The sequence below is a fragment of the Pteronotus mesoamericanus genome, unplaced genomic scaffold (assembly GCF_021234165.1).
Source record: "Pteronotus mesoamericanus isolate MK-2021 breed Mesoamerican mustached bat unplaced genomic scaffold, CSHL_Meso_final contig_130, whole genome shotgun sequence".
Classification (NCBI taxonomy): domain Eukaryota; kingdom Metazoa; phylum Chordata; class Mammalia; order Chiroptera; family Mormoopidae; genus Pteronotus; species Pteronotus mesoamericanus.
In genome coordinates, this window is record NW_026555060.1 from 16,587,385 (window position 1) to 16,607,285 (window position 19,901).

General features: G+C 36.5%; 1 protein-coding gene across 1 annotated transcript in view; it reads right to left on the reverse strand.

Moving 5' to 3' along the window:
• ARMC3 (armadillo repeat containing 3) overlaps positions 1-19,326 on the reverse strand; it is a 33,000-nt gene extending 13,674 nt beyond the window's left edge. The window contains 7 exon segments of the mRNA XM_054590854.1: positions 130-324; positions 2,690-2,859; positions 3,098-3,166; positions 9,697-9,771; positions 9,774-9,820; positions 15,048-15,163; positions 19,267-19,326. Coding sequence (XP_054446829.1) covers positions 130-324; positions 2,690-2,859; positions 3,098-3,166; positions 9,697-9,771; positions 9,774-9,820; positions 15,048-15,163; positions 19,267-19,326 — 732 coding nt within the window.
• Positions 19,327-19,901: the final 575 nt, after the last annotated feature.

The window sequence follows — 19,901 nt, forward strand, 5'->3', positions numbered from 1 at the left end:
CACTCTACATACTACCATGCTTAAACATAATAAAATTTCATTTTAAAAATATTCTACAATTCACATTTTATAACTATATTTAAGAGAGATACATATTCTCATAGACAGCTGAATAAATGTTATAAATACCTTAGTTGCCAGGATCTTAGTAAGGTGTTCTATTCCTTGGTTGTCTTATACCATTGCTTGGGAGCCCTTAGCATACGTAATGACATCTAAGGCTTTGAGAGCCAACAACTGAATAATTGGATATTCTGACTTCAAGAGCTCTAATATAGAAGGGATTGCATTTAGTTCTTAAAGTGTGGCTCGACACTGAAAATCCTGCCATGAAATACAAATGATCAAATAGACAATTTTTAAAACAAAATATAGCCTCAAGAATGGAGAACTTCTATTTTCTAACAAAGAATATTCTAAGTTATGATTTTCAAATCTTTTATTCCAGGATCCCCTCCAAAATAACTCACAAATAAAAGTAAGCAAACTCTCAATTGACAACACCAAAATATTCATTGTCAGTAATAGGAAATAAACATGATCTATGACTTTTGCAGTATCTATTGTTTCTTTATTATACAGCAGACTCTTATTACTACAAATGGTATTACAACAAAAGCTATGCATAATGAAATTCTTTTCATACTCTCTGTCCTGTTTCAAATAGTATTTGATAAAATGAAATGATGGCATCAGTTCCTTATTATCCTCAATGGATTGTTTATGAAATGCTCCTATGCATGCAGCGCTATTAGCAGGCCCTGTGCATGGAAATTCACATCAAGCTTAGTTCAGACACATGACCTTTACTTAAGACATTTACAATATCAAGGGGTCATTAGAGTCTAGACAATTTGCTCTCCGCTGTGTGTCCACTGTGTGTCACTGTGTGAGTTAGTGGGGGGAGGGGTTGGTTGGACTGAGCAATGGAAAAAACAAGACAAAATGCCACAAAAAGCTCCCATACTCTGACATTTTAATTGAAAATGTGGTAAATGTAAAATACTATTAAATGTGGAAAAGGCTCCACTTACACCTTAACTTTCCTCTATCCATCCTTCAACTGCCAATATTCAGCATCCTTCAGACATAAAAAATTTAGGTTTTTGTTTGTTTTGGGTTGAATTGTATCCTCCCAAATATAGGTTGAAGTCCTAACGCTCAGTGCCTCAAAATGCGACCTTATTTGGAAACAGGGTCATTGCGGATGTAACTAAGGTCATCATGGAGTAGGGTGGGTACTCAATAGTGTCCTTATAAAATCGGTATCTTTATAAAAAGAAAGGGAAATGACAGAGAGATTGCAGTGCGACAGCTGCAAACCAAGCGACCCCAAGGAGTGATGGCCACCGTCAGGCTGAGAAGAGGCAAGGAACGGCTCTGAGTCACTGGGGAGGCGTGGCCCTGCTGACGTCTTGATGTCCTTGATGCCAGACTTCCAGCCTCCACAGCCGTTCCGGAATAAACTCCTGTTGTTTGAAGCCACCTAGTTTGTGGTCCTAGGAAATTAATGCACCGTTATTAACTAGTACTTCTGTTATAAAGAATAGTGGAGGTAAAGCCTTTTCATTTGTTTGATTAAAAAAAAAATAGAAAAATAAAACTGTGAAGAGTTTTGAGGATGTAAAACACAAATGTGCTTGGAGGACTACTTTGGCCTATTGGATGAGGCTAAGCCTTAAATAACCAGAAAAGGGAAGCAAAGCCGAGCTGGTTCTTCAGGATGTCTTTTGTGGGGAGGAGTAAGGGTAAAGCCAGGCAGTGCCAGGCAAGTGGCAAGAACTGCTAAGGCCAGGAATGTGTGCTTTTGCTGCCTTTGGCATGAGCATATAGGTCTCTCTTTGTCTACATGATTTGTCTAGACAGTTTGCCTCTCAGTGAACCCTCTCTCACCTCTGCTTCGTTATGTCTTCCTTTCACACTCTACTGCTGGCCGCTTACAGTGGTGTTTTCATAATTTCAATTGGTCTAAAGTTGAACAAATATGCATGGAAGTTGTTTGGGAACCTGAGCAGGAAAAGAGGCAGAGATGACTGTCCATAGTGTCAGGGAGCTGACCTGCTGTGGGTGGGACGGTGTGAATGTTGGGTTGGGAGGTGGGGCAGTGGTGGGGACAAGGGAAAACAAAACAGATTAAGGAGGAGAAGGTGGTCAGTTTCCATTACAAAAGAAAGCAGCATAGTGAGGTCACCTCTTAACGATTGTGAACAATGAGTTCTGTCCAGCATACTCACTAGGCTTTCACCAATACATAAGTCTGTTTCAAAATCTTGGTACACTGACTAGGGCATATGTTATATCCAATGTGCTTAGGTCACCAAGGTTAGATCAATAGGTAATTTCCCTTGTTAAACCTAGTTCAATGTGAATATTAGATTCCCTGTTTCAGAAGAAATACATTTTATCTGGAATAATCCCACCTTAATTTGTAAACCATTCTATTCTTTTAAAATTTAAATACATTTCTAAAATGTCCTTTCATGGGAGACAAATACTTACAAAATGTGAAAACTGAAAAAAACTTACACTAAACTTTCTTTATTTTATCTCTGCAATATTACTACTAAATAGTACCAAAAATAATTGATTAATCAAAACTGGTGAGTTTTTAAGCTTTTTCTTTTTCTAACAGGAAAGCAAATTCTATAATCAGCTTTGGTCAAAACACATTTTTAGGAATTAATCTTACCTGGAGCAAGTGGTAAATGCATTCAGTAGAATTCTTCAAATCGGGGTCTGGGCTGCTCAGCAATCTGATGAGAGGCTTTAATCCACCGTGTTCAAGTAGTTGCACTTTGCTGATGTACTCTGCAGACATGTTTGCTAGGCAAAGACTAGCAAACTCATGGGTAACTACTTCTGCATATCAAAAATAAATAACACAACTATGCTAAATGCCTATCCAACCGTTACTTTAAAGCATATTTTGAAAACTAAAGTTCTACAAATCTTACCTTGGTTGGAGCCTACCTTGGTTTGAGAGATTTTAATGACATTCACAATTGGTATTCCATAAACTATTTTCACTAGTAGCATAATCAAATGTGAAAAATACACCAGTCCCATTTTTAAAAATACATATAAGATGCCAATTTACCTTCTGGAGCAAACCGAGCAGTAACAGAATTCATGACATCTAATTCTCGTAACAATTTTTTAACATCATCTACAACAGAAGAAACAAAATATTAATACTTATTAATAATAATAATAACAATGTTCATGCCTGTTGAATAGTCCCATAGAAGATATGTTCCATTATTATTTAATTTCACAGATAAGGAAATTGAGGCTCAAAACCACAGTGCAAGGAAACAGTGGGGCCAGGTTTCATGCCCAGGTCCGACGCCAGACAGACTCTAACCTCTGCTCCTCGATCACTGAACTATATACTGCCTTCCAAAACTCCAGGAAAAAAAAAAAGCATAAAACTACAAAAAGGGGCCTAGAACAAATACCAACAAATTCGAGTTATTGTGCCCTACACTTGTTTATTATATAATAGCAATTCTTTTTTTGTTTTGTTGGGATGATGTTTTAAAATCTTGATTTCAAGAAAATTTATACAGAATACACATAAAAATGATCCACAGCTTTGTTTAGATGGACACATCTTGGTTTTTTAAAAAAAGATTTTATTTTATTTTTTTTAGAGAGGGGGGAAGGGAAGGAGAAGGGGGGGGAACATTGGTGTAAGACGGAAACATAGACAAGTTGCCTCTTGCACACCCCCTACCGAACCTGCAACCCTGGTAATATGTCCTGACTGGGAATCACACTGGTGACCTTTCTATTTGCGGGACAATGCTCAGCCAACTGAGCCACACAAGTCAGGACAATACATCTTGTTTTCATTTTATTTTATTATCATATATGACAAAAATACTTAAAGATAAGTATATTGATTTTTTAAAGGTTCACCTTTGTATTCTTTACATGAGCTTAATTAAGGGTAGACAAGTATGTTCCTACTTCCTTTTTGCAATCCTTAACCCCCCTTTTTCTGAGACATAAAGTATAGCTGCTACTTTAGTATTGTGATTTTTCTTTTTGGTCAATTATCGTGGTCTGTAAGCCAAAATTAACATTATCAGAATTTTGGAAAATTTCACTTTGCAGCAACTGAAACAGATGAATTCTAGATGAATTCTTCCATATTAATTGCTGGATATCCTTGTCTTTTATTAGACACCTTTTCCTTTGGGATTCAGAGATGCGGCTATTCTTCAACCTGTCGGTTTCTGTTCAAAATGGCTAAATAAGAGCCAGCAAAATTATAGCCAGCTGTATGTATGCGAATAGGCTTGAAGTACAAAAGAATAATTGAGCTTCTGGGAAGTGTTTTGTCCTAAGGTGGAGGATATTATTTTATAGTTGAAACTCATTTATAATAAATACATTACCTCCACAGGTTAAGAAATAATAGTCTTTCACAATACTCAGATCCTTCCGAGTGTTCCAGTGAACTGTAGAGATGTGCACCCTCTGGAAGAATTCGTTGGTATTCTCTTCTCTTCTGAGTCCAGTGTGTACTGCTTGGAATGATTTTTGTGAAGGCCTCATCGAAGTCTCCTGTTTTTACATGCTGGAAGAAAAGTATCTCTGGGCTTTTAGATCTCCAAGTACATTCACCATATACCACACAAAATAGCCTTCTGTATAGTTCAAAGTTTCTGCTGCATCACTGTCTGTGAAGTGAAGATTCACACTCTGGGTACGTACTCTCTGCTCCTCTTACTTCTCTGCAGGGAGGATCTGCTCCCCCAGGGAGAGGCCCCCATGCGGCACTGTATGCGGCACCACGCCTTGGTCTGCTCAAACAAGTTAAAAGTTTTCTTCAGAGGATTCTCTGTGCCATGAAATTCCCTTCTAGACATGAATTTAGCCCAAATGTGTCAACAACAGATCTCGTAGATCCATCCACTAAATCATTTCCCTATGGCTCATTGGACAATTCAGATTCAGTGGCAGCACTTGTAAATTGATGGCACCATTGATCAATTTCTTATTCTTCTTTTTGACACCAGATTATTCAAAGAATCTTTTTTGAGGTTAACTCAGTAAAAATAATGGATAAGCTGCTACTTCCATCACTTTAAACACAATGTTTATCTCTGTCCCCCTCTTTCTCAACAGAGAACACTCTCAGATATGGCTACTGAATGGAAACTCCTCTTGTAATTGGGTCACATGAACATGTTCTAGCTAAACAGTATGACACCTTCAATTTTAGGTTCTTGCAAAACTGCCAGCACCTTACTTCCTGGAGTATTGGGTTGACCAAAAAGTCCATTTAGTTTTTTTCCATAAAATAAAAGACACATTTTTCATTTTTACCAATAACTTTATTGATTTGGATATTTTGAGCTTGTTGGCTGTCTCTCACTATTGGCTTCTAATGGTTAGAGGATGGGGTGCTGCTAAACATCTCCCAATGCATAAGACAGCCCCACAGAAAATCATTATTTGGCCAAAATATCAATAGTACCAAGAAACTTTGCAAACTACTTTTGACACATTCAATCTGTCACAGCACCTTCTCCATACACTACACAAATCTTTTTTTGCATTTCAGTTGAGTTTTTACGTTTCTTGAAATAATAAAGCATAATACTCCAAAATTGTTGTGTATCTTCTTCCATCTTCAGTATTAGAATGGCTGCAAAAAAAAAATCACCAATTTTGATTTCTTTTAAATACACACTGATATGACAATTGTCACAATACAGTTTAACAAAATTGTTTCAAATGAAGTTAAAGACAACTAAGCACTACTAGAGCCATTTTATGAAAAAAACAAAATGTTTTTTGGCCAACCCAATACTTTTATGTAATCTGTTTTAACTGCACTCTTATTTATGTTTTTGCTGTATAATATTGACCATCTAACTTATCTTTGACCTTGTATACTTTTTTACATCAGCCTTTTCCTACAATGTTAAGATCTTCAGATTGCCTTAAGTAAAGTCTTGGCTTCAAAGGCTACTTCTCCTCACAAGGATCCTGATGAAATCTCTCTTTAACTGAGTCCATTAAATGAGTCTCTGTTATATGACCTCATTGAACTAAATACAACTGTCAGGTAAAAGAAGACAACAGCTTCATTTTGATAAAAATGTTTAACAAAGTAATTTAAGTGTCTGTCTCAAATGACCCAGGCTTAGCATAGGCACCTAGCTCAACCACTCTAGAAGGAGGGGGAGGAGGAGAAAGAATTTGTTTGCAACTGCCAAAGAGAAAGATGGTTCTCATGGCAATCCTTTTAGTACCTGGAATTCTGTTGGAACATTCTGTTGGTTCATCCACTATGAACATAGTGATATTATTGAAGGCATATAAACCATATGAAAATGCAAATTTCTGAAGAAGCAGCAATTTTTTTTTAAGAATGACCAAAGATGTCCTGGCTTGTGTGGCTTAGTGCATTGACAGCCAGCCTGTGAACCAAGAAGTTGCTAGTTTGATTCCTGGTCAGGGCACATGCCTCAGTGGTGGGCCAGGCCCTCAGTTGGGAGCATGTGAGAGGCAGCCAGTCAATGTTTCTCATGCATATCAATGTTTCTCTCCCTCTCTTTCTCCCCATCTTCCCCTTTCTCTAAAATAATAATAATCATCATCAATTTTTTTAAATGACCAAAGATGATAAATAGTGTAGCTTCAGAGGTGCATTTACTTACAGGTTATTCTGGAAGCATGACTTTTTATTTAGACCAAATGAGCAGTTGCTCATTCTTTGTTCCAAGTTTCCATGAACATGTGTGAAAAGTGAAGCAATAGGTGTTAATGGGTTGGCTCTCTTAACAAAAAAGGAACTTCATAAGCAGTTGAGGATACCATGTGGTTTATCTATGTTCTCAGATAGTTCAAACAGAAAATTATTTAATCTCAAAAGTGTTTTGGGTTTTTTCTTTCACCCAAATCATAGAATCTAAAGAAAGCTCTTAGAAGTTCATTTAGCATACCTGAGACTCAAGCACTCAGTGAAGACCTTGAAGGCAGCAAAACTCTCTTCACACTGGCCACAGACAACCCAGCCCACTCACCGAGTATGGTCTGGCAGGTGTAAGGGGGTTATCTCATCTAGTACCCAAATGTAGCAATAATTCTTTACAGTTTTGGCCCACAGACTTCTTTAAAAATGTGTGAAATTCAATTTATAAATCTGCTCAGAAAAATTTTGCAACCAGTTTGAAGGGCTTCACAGATTATAAACTTCTCTTATATTAGAAAATAGGAATACGAAATAAAATGAAAAAATAGAAGAACAAAGTAAGCTGGAAAAAAATCATAGAGACCTAGGCATTAAATTAGAAAATATAAGTATAAACAGGAAATTATAATTCTCCTTTCCAAACGAGATACATTCTCCCCCAATATCATTTAGAAGGAGAACCTGACCTAGAATGCACACTAATGTTAAGGATCATAAATGATTTGGTGGTTAGAAGTTTACTAAACTGTGAGTCAGAAAGTACAGTTCCAATTCTGGCTCTAATCTAAATTCTGCTAATAACCACCTGTGTGACTTTGGGCCCAGAAATCTAATCCTTTAGGGATAATTCCTATTATTATTATTGTTAAAAGCTTATTTTTTGTTGTATTTTTCCATTATCATTTATCTCCCTTATACTTTCTTCCACCTCCACTCACCACCTTCCCCCTCACAATCATCACACTATTGCCTGTGTCCATAAATCCTTTTTCTTTTTTCTCGATCCTTCCACCCTCTAACCAAACCATCCCCCTCAACCAGAGCTGTTAGCCTGCTCCCTATGAGTTTGTCTCTATTTTGCTTGTTAGTTCAATTTGATCAATAGATTCCACATATGAATGAAATCATATGGTATTTGTCTTTCTTTGACTGGCTTATTACATTTAGCATAATGATCTTTAGGTCCATCCATGCTGTCACTAAAGGTAAAATTTTTCTTTTTTACAGCCGAGTAGTATTCCATTGTGTAAACATACCATAGCTATTTTATCCATTCATCTACTGATGGAAAGTTGGGCTGCTTCCAAATCTTGGCTAGTAAATAACACGGCAATGAATATAGGGTGCTTATATTCTTTCAAATTAGTGTTTCAAGTTTCTTCAGATTAATTCCCAGAAGCAGAATTGTTGAGTCACAAGGCAGTTCACTTTTAATTTTTGGGGTAACTCCATGCTGCTTTCTTGCTTTTAAAATGAGGAGTTACACATGTGTTACAAAGCACCATTGATTCTCACATTCTTTGGTGCATAAACAGAATAAAACATCAGAAAATTTTTAATTTTCTCTTCTTTGGCTAAAAATACAGTCAATACAACACCTTCAATATGGCAGAATCAGTATACAGACAACCCCTGAGATAAATTTACGAAGACCCTGCAATACAAATGATTACTACCTTATTTAACTTCTCTGTGCCTCAGCTGCCTATATGTGAAGAAAATAGTAATAGCACCAACCTCGTTAAATGATTCAACACATAAACAGCATGTAGAACAACGCCTGGCACATTGTAAATACTCCGTAAGTACTAACTGATGATATCGCAATCCCGGTTGGTGGAACACCCACTCCCCCACGACTGTCCTCATCCTGCTCTTACCCACAGAAATACTCCCAGAACCCAGCACGGCCACCGCGCAGCACTCCTGCAGCCGCTGCCAGAGCCCCTTCCACGACAGTCCCCAGGGGAGCCTGGTTTCCCGGACACTGCGGGTGCCGCCGGTACAGTCTCTGCGGCTGTGGTGGTCCAGGCGCAGATGCCAGCCAAGGCTCCCCTTCCCCTTCCCTCCCCAGCCTCGCTCATAACTGTCTCTGAAGACACGAATGCCACAGTGCTGCTGGGCACCACAGACGAAGGAGACCCCACTGCCTCACACAGGGTCCAGGGAAAGTGAGGCGAAGGGAGGCAGGACATTGGGGGAAAATATGTTAAAGGGAAGAAGTGTGGTGGTTTTAGCCAACCCCTGTGATAGAGACATGTTTATTACCAGCAGCCTGAGTTTCATGTTAGAATTCAGACTCCACCAAGAATATCATTTTTTTATTATAAATTACAAACCTTTTGTTGGCTAATTCAAAAACCATATAATATGAAAATGACTAACAAATGGAAAACTTATCCTGTTCATTATTAGTCAGGGAATGCATTAATTTGCATGGTTTGGGTCAAAACTGATATTCTAATAGACATACCAGTGTATTTTAACTAATACTATTACTCTACCCTATTAAATATATGCAAATATTCAAGCAAGTAATAAACCTGGATTTTAAGAAATAAATGCATGTTTAAATTATTTTAGGCAACATATAGTTTGTGGCTTCAAAAAAATAAATGTATCAAAACCCTTTACCTTGGGCTTCCTTCCCTATAAAATACATATGAAGTGTAACTTAGATATAGGCAGACAAATTACATTATCTTAACTCAAGAAAAAAATTATTTCTATTTTAAAAGACAATGATTACTCTCAACTTGTAAGAGTAGAACATACTACATCACCAAGTTAGAGAGTAGTTGCACATATTTTTATATTTTAAAAATATTCCCTAAAATATGAAATCATATATTTGTTACAACATACTTAACTTTTTCATTAATATTAAAGTCAGCTTAAATAAAATTAAAATAAATCCTTTGACATTAAACTTAAAAGAAAGATAAAGCATTATAAGAGATTTATTTTAAAAAGTTGCTACTTACTATTAGGAGCCAGTATTCCAATGATCATAGTAGCATTTCTTCTCACAATTTTGTCTTCATGGGTGAGCAGTTTAAAGTTTCCACAGCTCCAAGTTCAAGGAGGGTTGCTTCATTTTCCTCACCTGACATAACAGGTAACATAAAATCATGCATGGGTGTCATCAATTTCACCAAAACTTCTTTGTGTTATTCCAGTTTCATATTGGCCTCCTGCCTTCCACACTGCTCTGTGGCCACACATCTTTCTCTCAGAGCAGACTTTAGAGCACATGGACATTGGCTGCTCTGCCTCCTCCATGATGTTTACAGAGCTGGCTTCCTCTTTTTTAAAATTAAGGGTATTGGGGTGACATGGGTTAATGGAGTCACATAGGTTGCAAGTGTACACTTACATGACACATGATCTGTACATTGCATTGAGTGCCCACCGCCCGAAGTCAAATCATATTCTGCCACCATATATTTGGCCCCCTTTACCCTTTACTACCTCCCACTCCCTTCCCTCTGGTAACTACTATACCGTTGTCTGTCTGGGCCTATGAGTTTCTGTTTTATATCCCATATATGAGTGAAATCATATGATTCTTAACTTTTTCTGACTGATTTGTTTCACTTAGCATTGTCATTCAGTTCTTAGCTCACCCTGCACCTCTCAAGAGGTTATCTAATCCTATCTAATGTTATTACCACATCCAAGTCTTCCTTATCTCTCCTTACCCTGCTTTATTTTTTTCATACCACTTAATGACCTCCATGCATTGTTTGTCTACTCCGCTATAACTTAACTTGCCATGAGGACAGATAGCCATTCTAATCTTTTACATCCTCAGTGCCTAGCCCAGTGCCAGTCACATGCTGACATTATTACATAATTGCATAATTAATTACAAAATGAATTAACACACATAAAAGTGTGTTATTTACTTTATATTTCATAGTGGTCTTGAGTTCTACATGTTATTAATTTATTATTTAATTCTATTGTGGTATAACATATTTCTTATCATTGGAATTCTAAATTTATTAAGCCTTGTTTTATGGCCCAAAAGATGGTCTATTTTGAAAAATGTTCTCTACGTATTTCAAAAGAATGTATATACTGCTGTTTTTGGAGTGCTCTGTAAACATCAATTAAGTTAAATTAATTTGTACTGCTGTTTCAGTTTTTTAGATCCTTAAGGCCTTTATACTACTGACTTATACTTTCATTTATTTGGGGGGGGGCATCAAAATCCCCCACTATAACTGTGGATATCTATTTCTCCTTGAATTTTATTTTCACGTATTTTGAAGGTCTGGCATTAAGTATATAACTGTTTTGGATTTTTCAGAGCCTCTTGATTAGTTGATCTCTTTATAATTATAAAATGACCTTTGCCTCTACTACTGTCTTTTCTGTCTACTTTTATGATATTAATTTAGCTACTCCATCTGTCTTTTGATTGGTGCTGTCGTGGGATATTTCTTCATCCTTTTACTTTCAAATAATTCATGTCACATTCTAAGTGCATTACTTGATAGTGGCATGTAGTTTGGTCTTGCTTTTTATCCAATATAACACTCTTTCCCTGTTAATTAAGGTATTTAGACCATTTACATTTAATTTGATTTTTTGATATGATTAGATTTAGGTCTTCCATCTTGTCATTTGTTTTTATGTGTTTCGTTATTCTTTATTTTCCCCTTCTTAGTGTAAACTAAATATTTCTTATGATTTTATTTCATTTCCTTCTTTGGCTTATTTGATATTATTCTTTGTTCTGTTATTTTAGTGGCTGTATTAGGGTCTGTAGTATGTATGACCTACAGCAGTGTGCTCTCAAGTGGTTGTACGAGAGCCTCCAACAGTGTACTTCCGTTTTCCCCTTTCTCTCTTGGTGCTGTTGTTGTCATATAACTTATAGATATGTTTCAGACTGCAAATACATGATTATTATTTTTATTTAAAATAACCAGTTTTTAAATGATTTAAATAATAAGAAAAATACCTCACATATTACTATTTCTGGCGCTCTGCCTGCATTCTTTGTGTAGGTCTACGTTTTCATCTGGCGTCATTTTGCTTTTGCCTGGACTACCTACTGCGCCATGATTAGTGGTGTGGCTCTGCCTGCAATGAACTGCTTCAGCTTTTGAATGCCTAAAAAGGATTTTATTTCAGGTTTTTGAAAAATATTTTTATTGAGTTCCTATTTTTCTCGGTTGAAAGTTTTTATTTTTCTTTTAGTACTTTAAAGATGTTACTCCACTGACTTTTTGATTATATCATTAATGGGATAAATCTGCTGTCATCCTTATCTTTGTTCCTCTGAATGTAACATTTGTTTTCTGGCTTTTCTTTTTTCCTCCTCATCCAAGGACACACTCATTGATTTTAAAGAGAGGGGAAGGAAGGGAGAGAAAGAGAAACATCAATGTGGGAGAGAAATATTGATCAGCTCCCCCGACACACATCCTAACCAGGGATGAACCTGCAACCAAGGCACGTGCCCTGACTGAGAATCGAAACCTGCAACCCTTCAGTTCATGGGACAACTCTCCATCAACTGAGACACACAGGCCAGGGCTGTTTTCTGGCTGCTTTTAAGGTTTTCTCTTTATCACTGGTTTCAAGCAATTTGATTATGATGTGAGTTGGTATAGTTTTCTCCATGTTCATTGTGCTTGGGATTTGATGAGATTCTTGGATCAGTGAACTTGGAGGTTTCATCATATTGGGGGTATTTCTGGTCATTATTTCTTAAAATACTTTTTATGTCTTGTGCCTTTTTCAGAAACTCCAGTCACATATATAGGGGGTCACTTTTGATTTACTTATTGATTTATATCCTCATTATGGGTTGTTTTCCTGCTTCTTTTTGATGCCTGGTAATTTTTTGTTAGATGCCAGACATTGCATATTTTACCTACGTGGGTAATGGATATTTTTGTATTTTAGAAATTTGTTCTGGGATACAGTTCTCTGGAAACAATTTGGTCCTTTTAGATCTTTCAGAACAGTGCTCAATCTAGGGCTAATTATTTCTAAGGAGTGAGGCAAGACCCCAGTGTATTCTGCACAAAGGTCCACGCATCTCGAGGTTTTACAGTCTGGCTCGGAGAACAAGCACTACTTCTGGCCCTGGGTGAGCCCCAGGCACTATTGCCACTAATCCTGTTGGGTTCTTTGTCTGACTTCACATACTTTTCTCACATGTACATGCTGATCAGTATTCAGGAGAATATGTGAGTGGGACCCTTTGCAGATCTCGAGTTCTCTCTCAGTGTAACTCTTTCCTCTTTGTTACTCTAACCTGAAAACCCTAGCTGTCTTTGTCCCTCTGGACTCTAAGTTCTGCCTTTGCAATTCGAAGAGTCCAATAGGCTCTGCACAAGCTACCCCTTCTTGTGCTGTGGCCTGGAAACGCCCTGAAATCAATAAGCTCGGGAAGTCAAAAGGCTTATTTCCTTTGTCTCCTGCCTCTCAGCAGTCTCTGTCCTTCATTGTCTAACAATGTTTTCCCAACTGCTACTTCATATATTTTGTCTATTTTGCTCGTTGTTTCAGTTGCCTGGGGTTGGGGGGGGGGGGAATCTGGCTCCTTACTCCATCTTGGCCAGAAGACAAAGTCCCATCATTTATCTTAAAAGACTATTTCAGAAAATACTGCTAGTATAAAATGCCAGACTTACAAAAACTTCTGTACTGATTAAACACAAAATAACATCCCTACTTATTTATTTATCACATGTCACATAAAAAGATGGTATTTAATTAGGTACATAAGACAGTCAGATGATTTGTGATGACTCTACAAACCTGAATGAGACTTATGCTACTACAGATGCATAATCCAATATCTCCCTGAAATTGAACCAGAACTCTACATAATCTACGCATAAACTATACCTTCCAGAACCACTATGGTTTTTGTCTGGATTCCCAATGATGGCAAGAGTGACACAGGGAGATGAATATTTTACCATTTGCTAACCAAATATTTTGTTGTTCTCTCATACAAGTCCCCAATGTTTTGTTATCATTTCTTTAAAATCAAATTGCTCCTTAGTTTAAAAGTTCTTGTTAGAAATACCAAGTTACACTAAACACTTCAAATAGTCCCAATTAAAATTTATGCAATATAATAAAAATCTATTTTTATCACCATTCGGAATGAACTAAAATGTAACCATCTTTTATGTTTGTAAACCTTCTATGAATAAATCTCTTAATAGATTTTAATTTGTAACATTTACAATGTTTTAACAAACTTTATTTTTTACAATAGTTTTAGTACAAAGATAGTATGAGGGGTCCTCACATATATCACACCAAGTTTACTGTTATTAGTATTTTATATTAGTAGGTACATTTGTTATAAATAATGAGCCACTATCAACACATTATTATTAATTAAAATCAATAGTTTATTCAGATTCCTTAGTTTTAGCCTAATGTTCTTTTTTCATCCAGGGTTCTATGCAGCACCTCCCACGACATCTTGTCATCATTGACCCTTAGCTCCTCTTCACTGCGAGAGTTTCCTAGGCTGTCCTTATTTTGATAACTGTGACAGTGTTGAGGACTGCTGGCTAGGTATTTGTAGAATGTCCCTGAATGGGATTTGATTTTTTTAAATTATAATTAGACAGGGGTTACAGGTTTGGGGGGACAATAATGCAGAAGTCCCATTTCATTGTATAGTGTAGTGTCAAGGCCATTGACTTATTTACAAAATTATCAACATGACATATCACTGTTGATGTTGATTTTGATCACCTGGCTGAAGTGGTTTTGTCAGTTCCTCAACTATAAACTTACTAAGTTTTTCCCTATTTCCATATTGTAGTCTTTGGAAAGAAGTCACTGTGCACAGCCCACACCTAAAGGTATGTTTTGCCTTCTTGAGGGCAGAGCATCTACATAAAGTTATTGGGAATTCTTCTGCATGGGAAATCTGTCTTTCCTCTCCCATTTATTTGCTTAATCATTTATTGCTTGAAGTATAGAATCATGGATATTTCTTTTCTACTTTGGATTATAATCCAATACCACTATATTTTGTTGCTCTAATTGTTTTGGCTTTTACCACTGGGAGCTCTTTCAGATCCTGCAACATTTACAATTTTTTAAACTACAATAAAATCTTCAAAATGACTCTTCTACCCAGTGACAAAATTACTCCTTCAGATTATGTTAGGCACTTAGGGAGATACAGTACTTTCAGGTAATGCATTAAATGATATCTGTTTGTCTGAAAGAATTCATATGACTGGAAGTAAGTTAAAGACCAGGGAGAAAAGTGCCCCTTATGTAATAAACATTTTAAGCAACTAATCAAATAGAAAGATAAACTGAGAAAGTCAAATTTTTTAAAGCAAATTTATAAATGGCTTCACATGTTTTGGCCAAAATTAATTCTTCTGGAGAATTAATCATTAACACCAAAGTTGTTACATTTTTGCTTTCAATTGTTAATGGATCAAACTGAAATGCAGAGAGAAAAATTTCAGATTCACATTTGAGCTTTTAAAGCACATTAAAAAATGAATGGCTACTTACTGTGATCACTGCCCAATAAGTGCATTGTAAAGTTTTTATTTAAAAAAAAACAACTAATACAGAGATAGCTATCAACACAACAGCTTTGGAGTACCTGGAATATGGTGGAACAATGTTTTGGAGTCCAGCAGACTTAGTCTCTCAATTTAGCCATGTGGAATCAGACAAGTTACTGAAGCCACTAAAATTTTAGTCTCCTTTTCTGTAATGGGTATAATAAATTAAGGAGGGAATTAGAGATCATGTATGTAAAGCACTGTCTGACACATAATAGATACTCATTAAATGACATATATTAGTATAATTCTTAATCAGTACACAAGAACCCTTGAGTACCTGTATATATTGGACACCCTGACAGTCTCAGCACCTACTTTCTGACCACTACACTCTTTCTGGGAAAGCAGCAATTACATATGTAAAGCAATTTCAAAGCAAGAGAAAACAACATATAAAAATGTAAAATTGGATAAAATTTGGAACAGACAAAATGTTAATACAATACGAAGAGAAATACAGGGCTCTGGCCTGTGGCTCAGTTGGTTGGAGCATCATTCTATATACCAAAATGTTGCAGGTTCAATCCCCAGTCAGGGCACATACCTAGACTGCAGGTTTGAGCCACAGTTGGGGTGTATAGGGAAGGCAACTAGTTGATGTTTCTCTCTCTCTCCCCCCTCCTCCCTCTCTCCAAAATCAATAAACGTATCATGGGTAAAGATTTTTTAAAAATCAGCAAAGATTTTTGAAAAAGACAAAATAGGACTCTCAGAAGACTTGTATCCTGAGAATTATCCAGAAGAGACCTTGAGAATTCATGTGCAGCTGAAATGAACAATAACATACTCATGACTCCTGTGGACTTTCTTTCTCAAAGAGAAAATAAATTATACATTTTTTTCTTCCATTTCTAGAGACTGGTAGAGGAAGGAGTTCTGCTTAAGTTAAAGAAAAAAGAATTGAATTTCAAAGCTTTAGTTGGTTCTTTGTGTTGGCCCTTCCTTAATGGGTAGCTTCTTGTGCTCTGGGACATAACAAAAATTAATGTTCAGTTATAGGTAGAGGATGGAGAGATAGAGCACTCTGAATAAGGAAACATAATTGAATGAGCTTGGAAGAGTGAAGACGACAGAGAAGATAGCAGTAAGCAATGACCTGAAAGGACATGGCGGGGATAAAAATTCCCCGTGGAGGAGAAATAGCTGTTGGATTTTTAGGGCAGCATTGTCTAACATCCAAATTAAAGCCGTCATTTGTGTATGTCTAACTTTGTGTTAGAAACGATAGGAGTTACATAAGTCATGTTGTTCATTCTTAAGCTTGTTAGACTCTTTTTCGAGAGACAAATCTTCAGTAAAAGTCTGCCATATACACCAGGCTGGTGGCAGTTCTAGGTTACCAGTGATGTGACCAATGAGGGGAGAAAAACAAAAAACAAACAACAACCCGGCTTCCAGCAGAGCCCAGAGCGATGGCCAGTGCACCGGCTGCAACACTGACCAGAAGGGCACAAGGACTGGAAATGCACAGAACTTTTAAGGGAGGGCTTCTGGGAGTATTTGGGGACTGTGGCTTGAGAACTATTTTAGTTAGATATTAAAGGGTAGCCCCAGAAGGCCAGAAGACTTGGGGTCCTCTGGGTTACAAATGTGCCTTACTGACCACATCTTTTTTAATCTGAAAAGTTAGGGAGTTGGGTTATGTCTCTTAGATCTCTTCCAGGTATAAAATTCTAAAATTCTAGGAAGTACAAAATATATGGCAGAGATAATAAATGTGATGAGGAAGGGGAATTAATATGAATTGGGGTAAATGGAGAAAGATGCATGGAGGTGGTAGAATTTTAGATATGATTTGAAAAATTGATAAAATGGAGCACGTTGAAATAAGGAGAAAGATATTTTAAAAGGAAAACAGTACTAGAAGGGTTTAAAATAGAAATAAATGTATTTATGATGATAAAATAAGAACTTGACTAAACAGAAAATACATAATAGAAAGCAGAAATAAAATTGAGTGATAAGGAAAGATGAGGTCTCAGCAAATGACCTAAACCCTCCCTTTACCCAACGTTCTATTGAGGAGAGTCAATAATTTTCAGAGGGAAAGGGATTATGACACTAGAGATTTATATTCACAGACTCAACAGGTATATCACCTATATATTCAAATTACTAGCAATATTCCAGCCAGAATTGGGGAGGACAAAATATAAAAACAGTAGGGGTAGACTGATACAGTAAAATATTTATTGTGGTTAAACGGAATGATAATGATGTTATAAATCATAACGTAATTCTTAAAAAAGGATTCCTGAAGTAATAATGACACGTTATATTAAAAAAAAAAAAGCAAGGTTCTAGGTTTGTTCAATAAAACTCAGGTAAAGATATTTTTTGGTAAAGAGAATAGGACTGTTGCCTGGTTATTACCTATTTTTATATTGATAGAAAAAATATAGATTTAGATATGTGTATTTAAAGGCTGCAGATGAATAGTAGAAGTTCCAGATTACAAAAAAAAAAGGGTTAACAAAAAAAAATGTTGCTCAACTCAGGTAAAAATAAAATACAAAAAATACAGCATAAAAATATAGCAAAGAAAAACCAAAAACTTATTGTAAAATAATAGGAATAAAATCAAATATGTCAATAATCAAAATAAACATTACTAGGGTATATAAACTTCATTAAGATTGTCAGATTGGGTACAAAGCAAAATCTACTCTGTTTTCTTTTTTTTCACAGTGGCTGAGATTTCTTCCACTGGATCTTTCAGAATACAACACCTCTCTGACCAAGATACAGAACATTTCTCTCACCCCTGAATATTTCCTTGCACTCCTTCCCCAAAACCCTCCCAGAAGGATAACTATTATTCTGCCTTTTAAAATCATCATTTAGTTTTTCCTGTTCTTGAACTTCATAGAAATGGAATCACACAAAATTCACTCTCTCACACCTGCCTTCTTTAGATCGGCATGATGTCCTTGAGATTCATTCACATTTTTGTATTACTATGCCATACTTTTTATGGCTATATGGTATTCCATTGTATGGATACACCAATCTGTCTTCTTTTATTACAGTTTGAGGCTACCATGAATAAAGCTGCAATGAATATTCTTATTCATGTTTTTTTTTTGTGGATCTATGCCTTCATTTATCTTGGGCAGATACCGAGGAATAAAATTGATGAGTCATAAGGTAGACATATATTTACCTTTCACAGTTACTGTTGAACAGTTTCCTAAAGCAGTTTTATCAATTTACATACCCACCAACTATGAATAAGAGTTCCACATCCTTACCAACACTTGGTACTATCAGTCTTTTAAATTTGCCTTTCTATGGCTCTTCTATGATATTTTAAAATCTATCTGCTTTTCATAGTTGTCATAGTGAGAGAAATGCTCTACCGCTACCCACCACTACTATTATCCTATTCAAAAGCAGAAATGTTCTCATTACTTTTTAAATTTTTCTTTTGTGTCTTCTACTGGATTCCGACTCAATGGCATCCACCTATCACTCACCTTTGTCTTCTGCTATTACGCTTGGTTTCCCACCAATTTTTCTTTGCCTACTCACTTTGCCTTCTTAGTCTACTCTGCCTTCTTAGCACCCACAGGGTTCAGACTTCAAGGGTTTCTTAGTAGCCAACCAGCATATGATGAAAGATCCAGCTTCATCATTCAGCTACTCCCACCACAGCTATCCTTCAGTTTCGTTGGGATCCCCATCCATTTACTGCCTCTACTTTCACTCCATCAGCTTTCTCATTTCCTCCCTTCTTATGCTACTTAGGTTTTATGACCTACTATTTTAATAACACTCCTGCCAAACCCAGATCTCCTTGTCCCTCTCTCTTTTCATCAAATCAATTATAGAAAACCCAAACCATAAATGAACACTAGTATTTGCTTCCATTGCATTTGCCCAATCATCCCTTTCACAGTCAAATATCTTATGAACTATTTATTTTTCTTCATTTTTTCCCCCTAACCTCCTGGTGAACATCTACCTGACTTTCACCCTCCTCGAGTCCCCAGCAGAGTTCTCACTAAGGTCATCATCAGGGGTCCCCATGCCACCTACGCTCCTTGATAGTTCTATTTCTAGAAAATTAAAGTAATAAAATTATGCCTAAAACTATAGAAGCTTATGGCTTATATAATAGTCAGGTCTCCATCTTTCTGGATACATTTTCTACTGGTTTTTTTTTCATGATAGTTTGGGTATTAAAAGTCCTCGAGCTTTCTTTTCTTCCCCACAGCTATATTCCTCAGAATTTCTCTATAATAGCACTTAACACAGTGCACTGTTTTACCTATTCATCTCAGTATGTTTTACCATCATTTACTCAGTTGTTTACTCCAAGAACCTTGAAACATCTCAGCTCCTCTCTTTTTCACACCCCACACATAATCCATCAGCAAATTCTGTCAAATTTAGAAGGACACATACCATCAGCCTGTGTCCTCACTCTGGCCACGCCTCACCTTCTCCACATCTAACCCCTAGTCCTAGCTTTCCTACTGTAACAGCCTCTGCATTGGTCTCACCGTTTTCACTCTTCTTTCACATTGCAGCAAGAATGTTTTTTTAAAAGAAATTTTATTTTTTCCCATCACCATTTATTTCCCAATATCTTCTTGCACCTC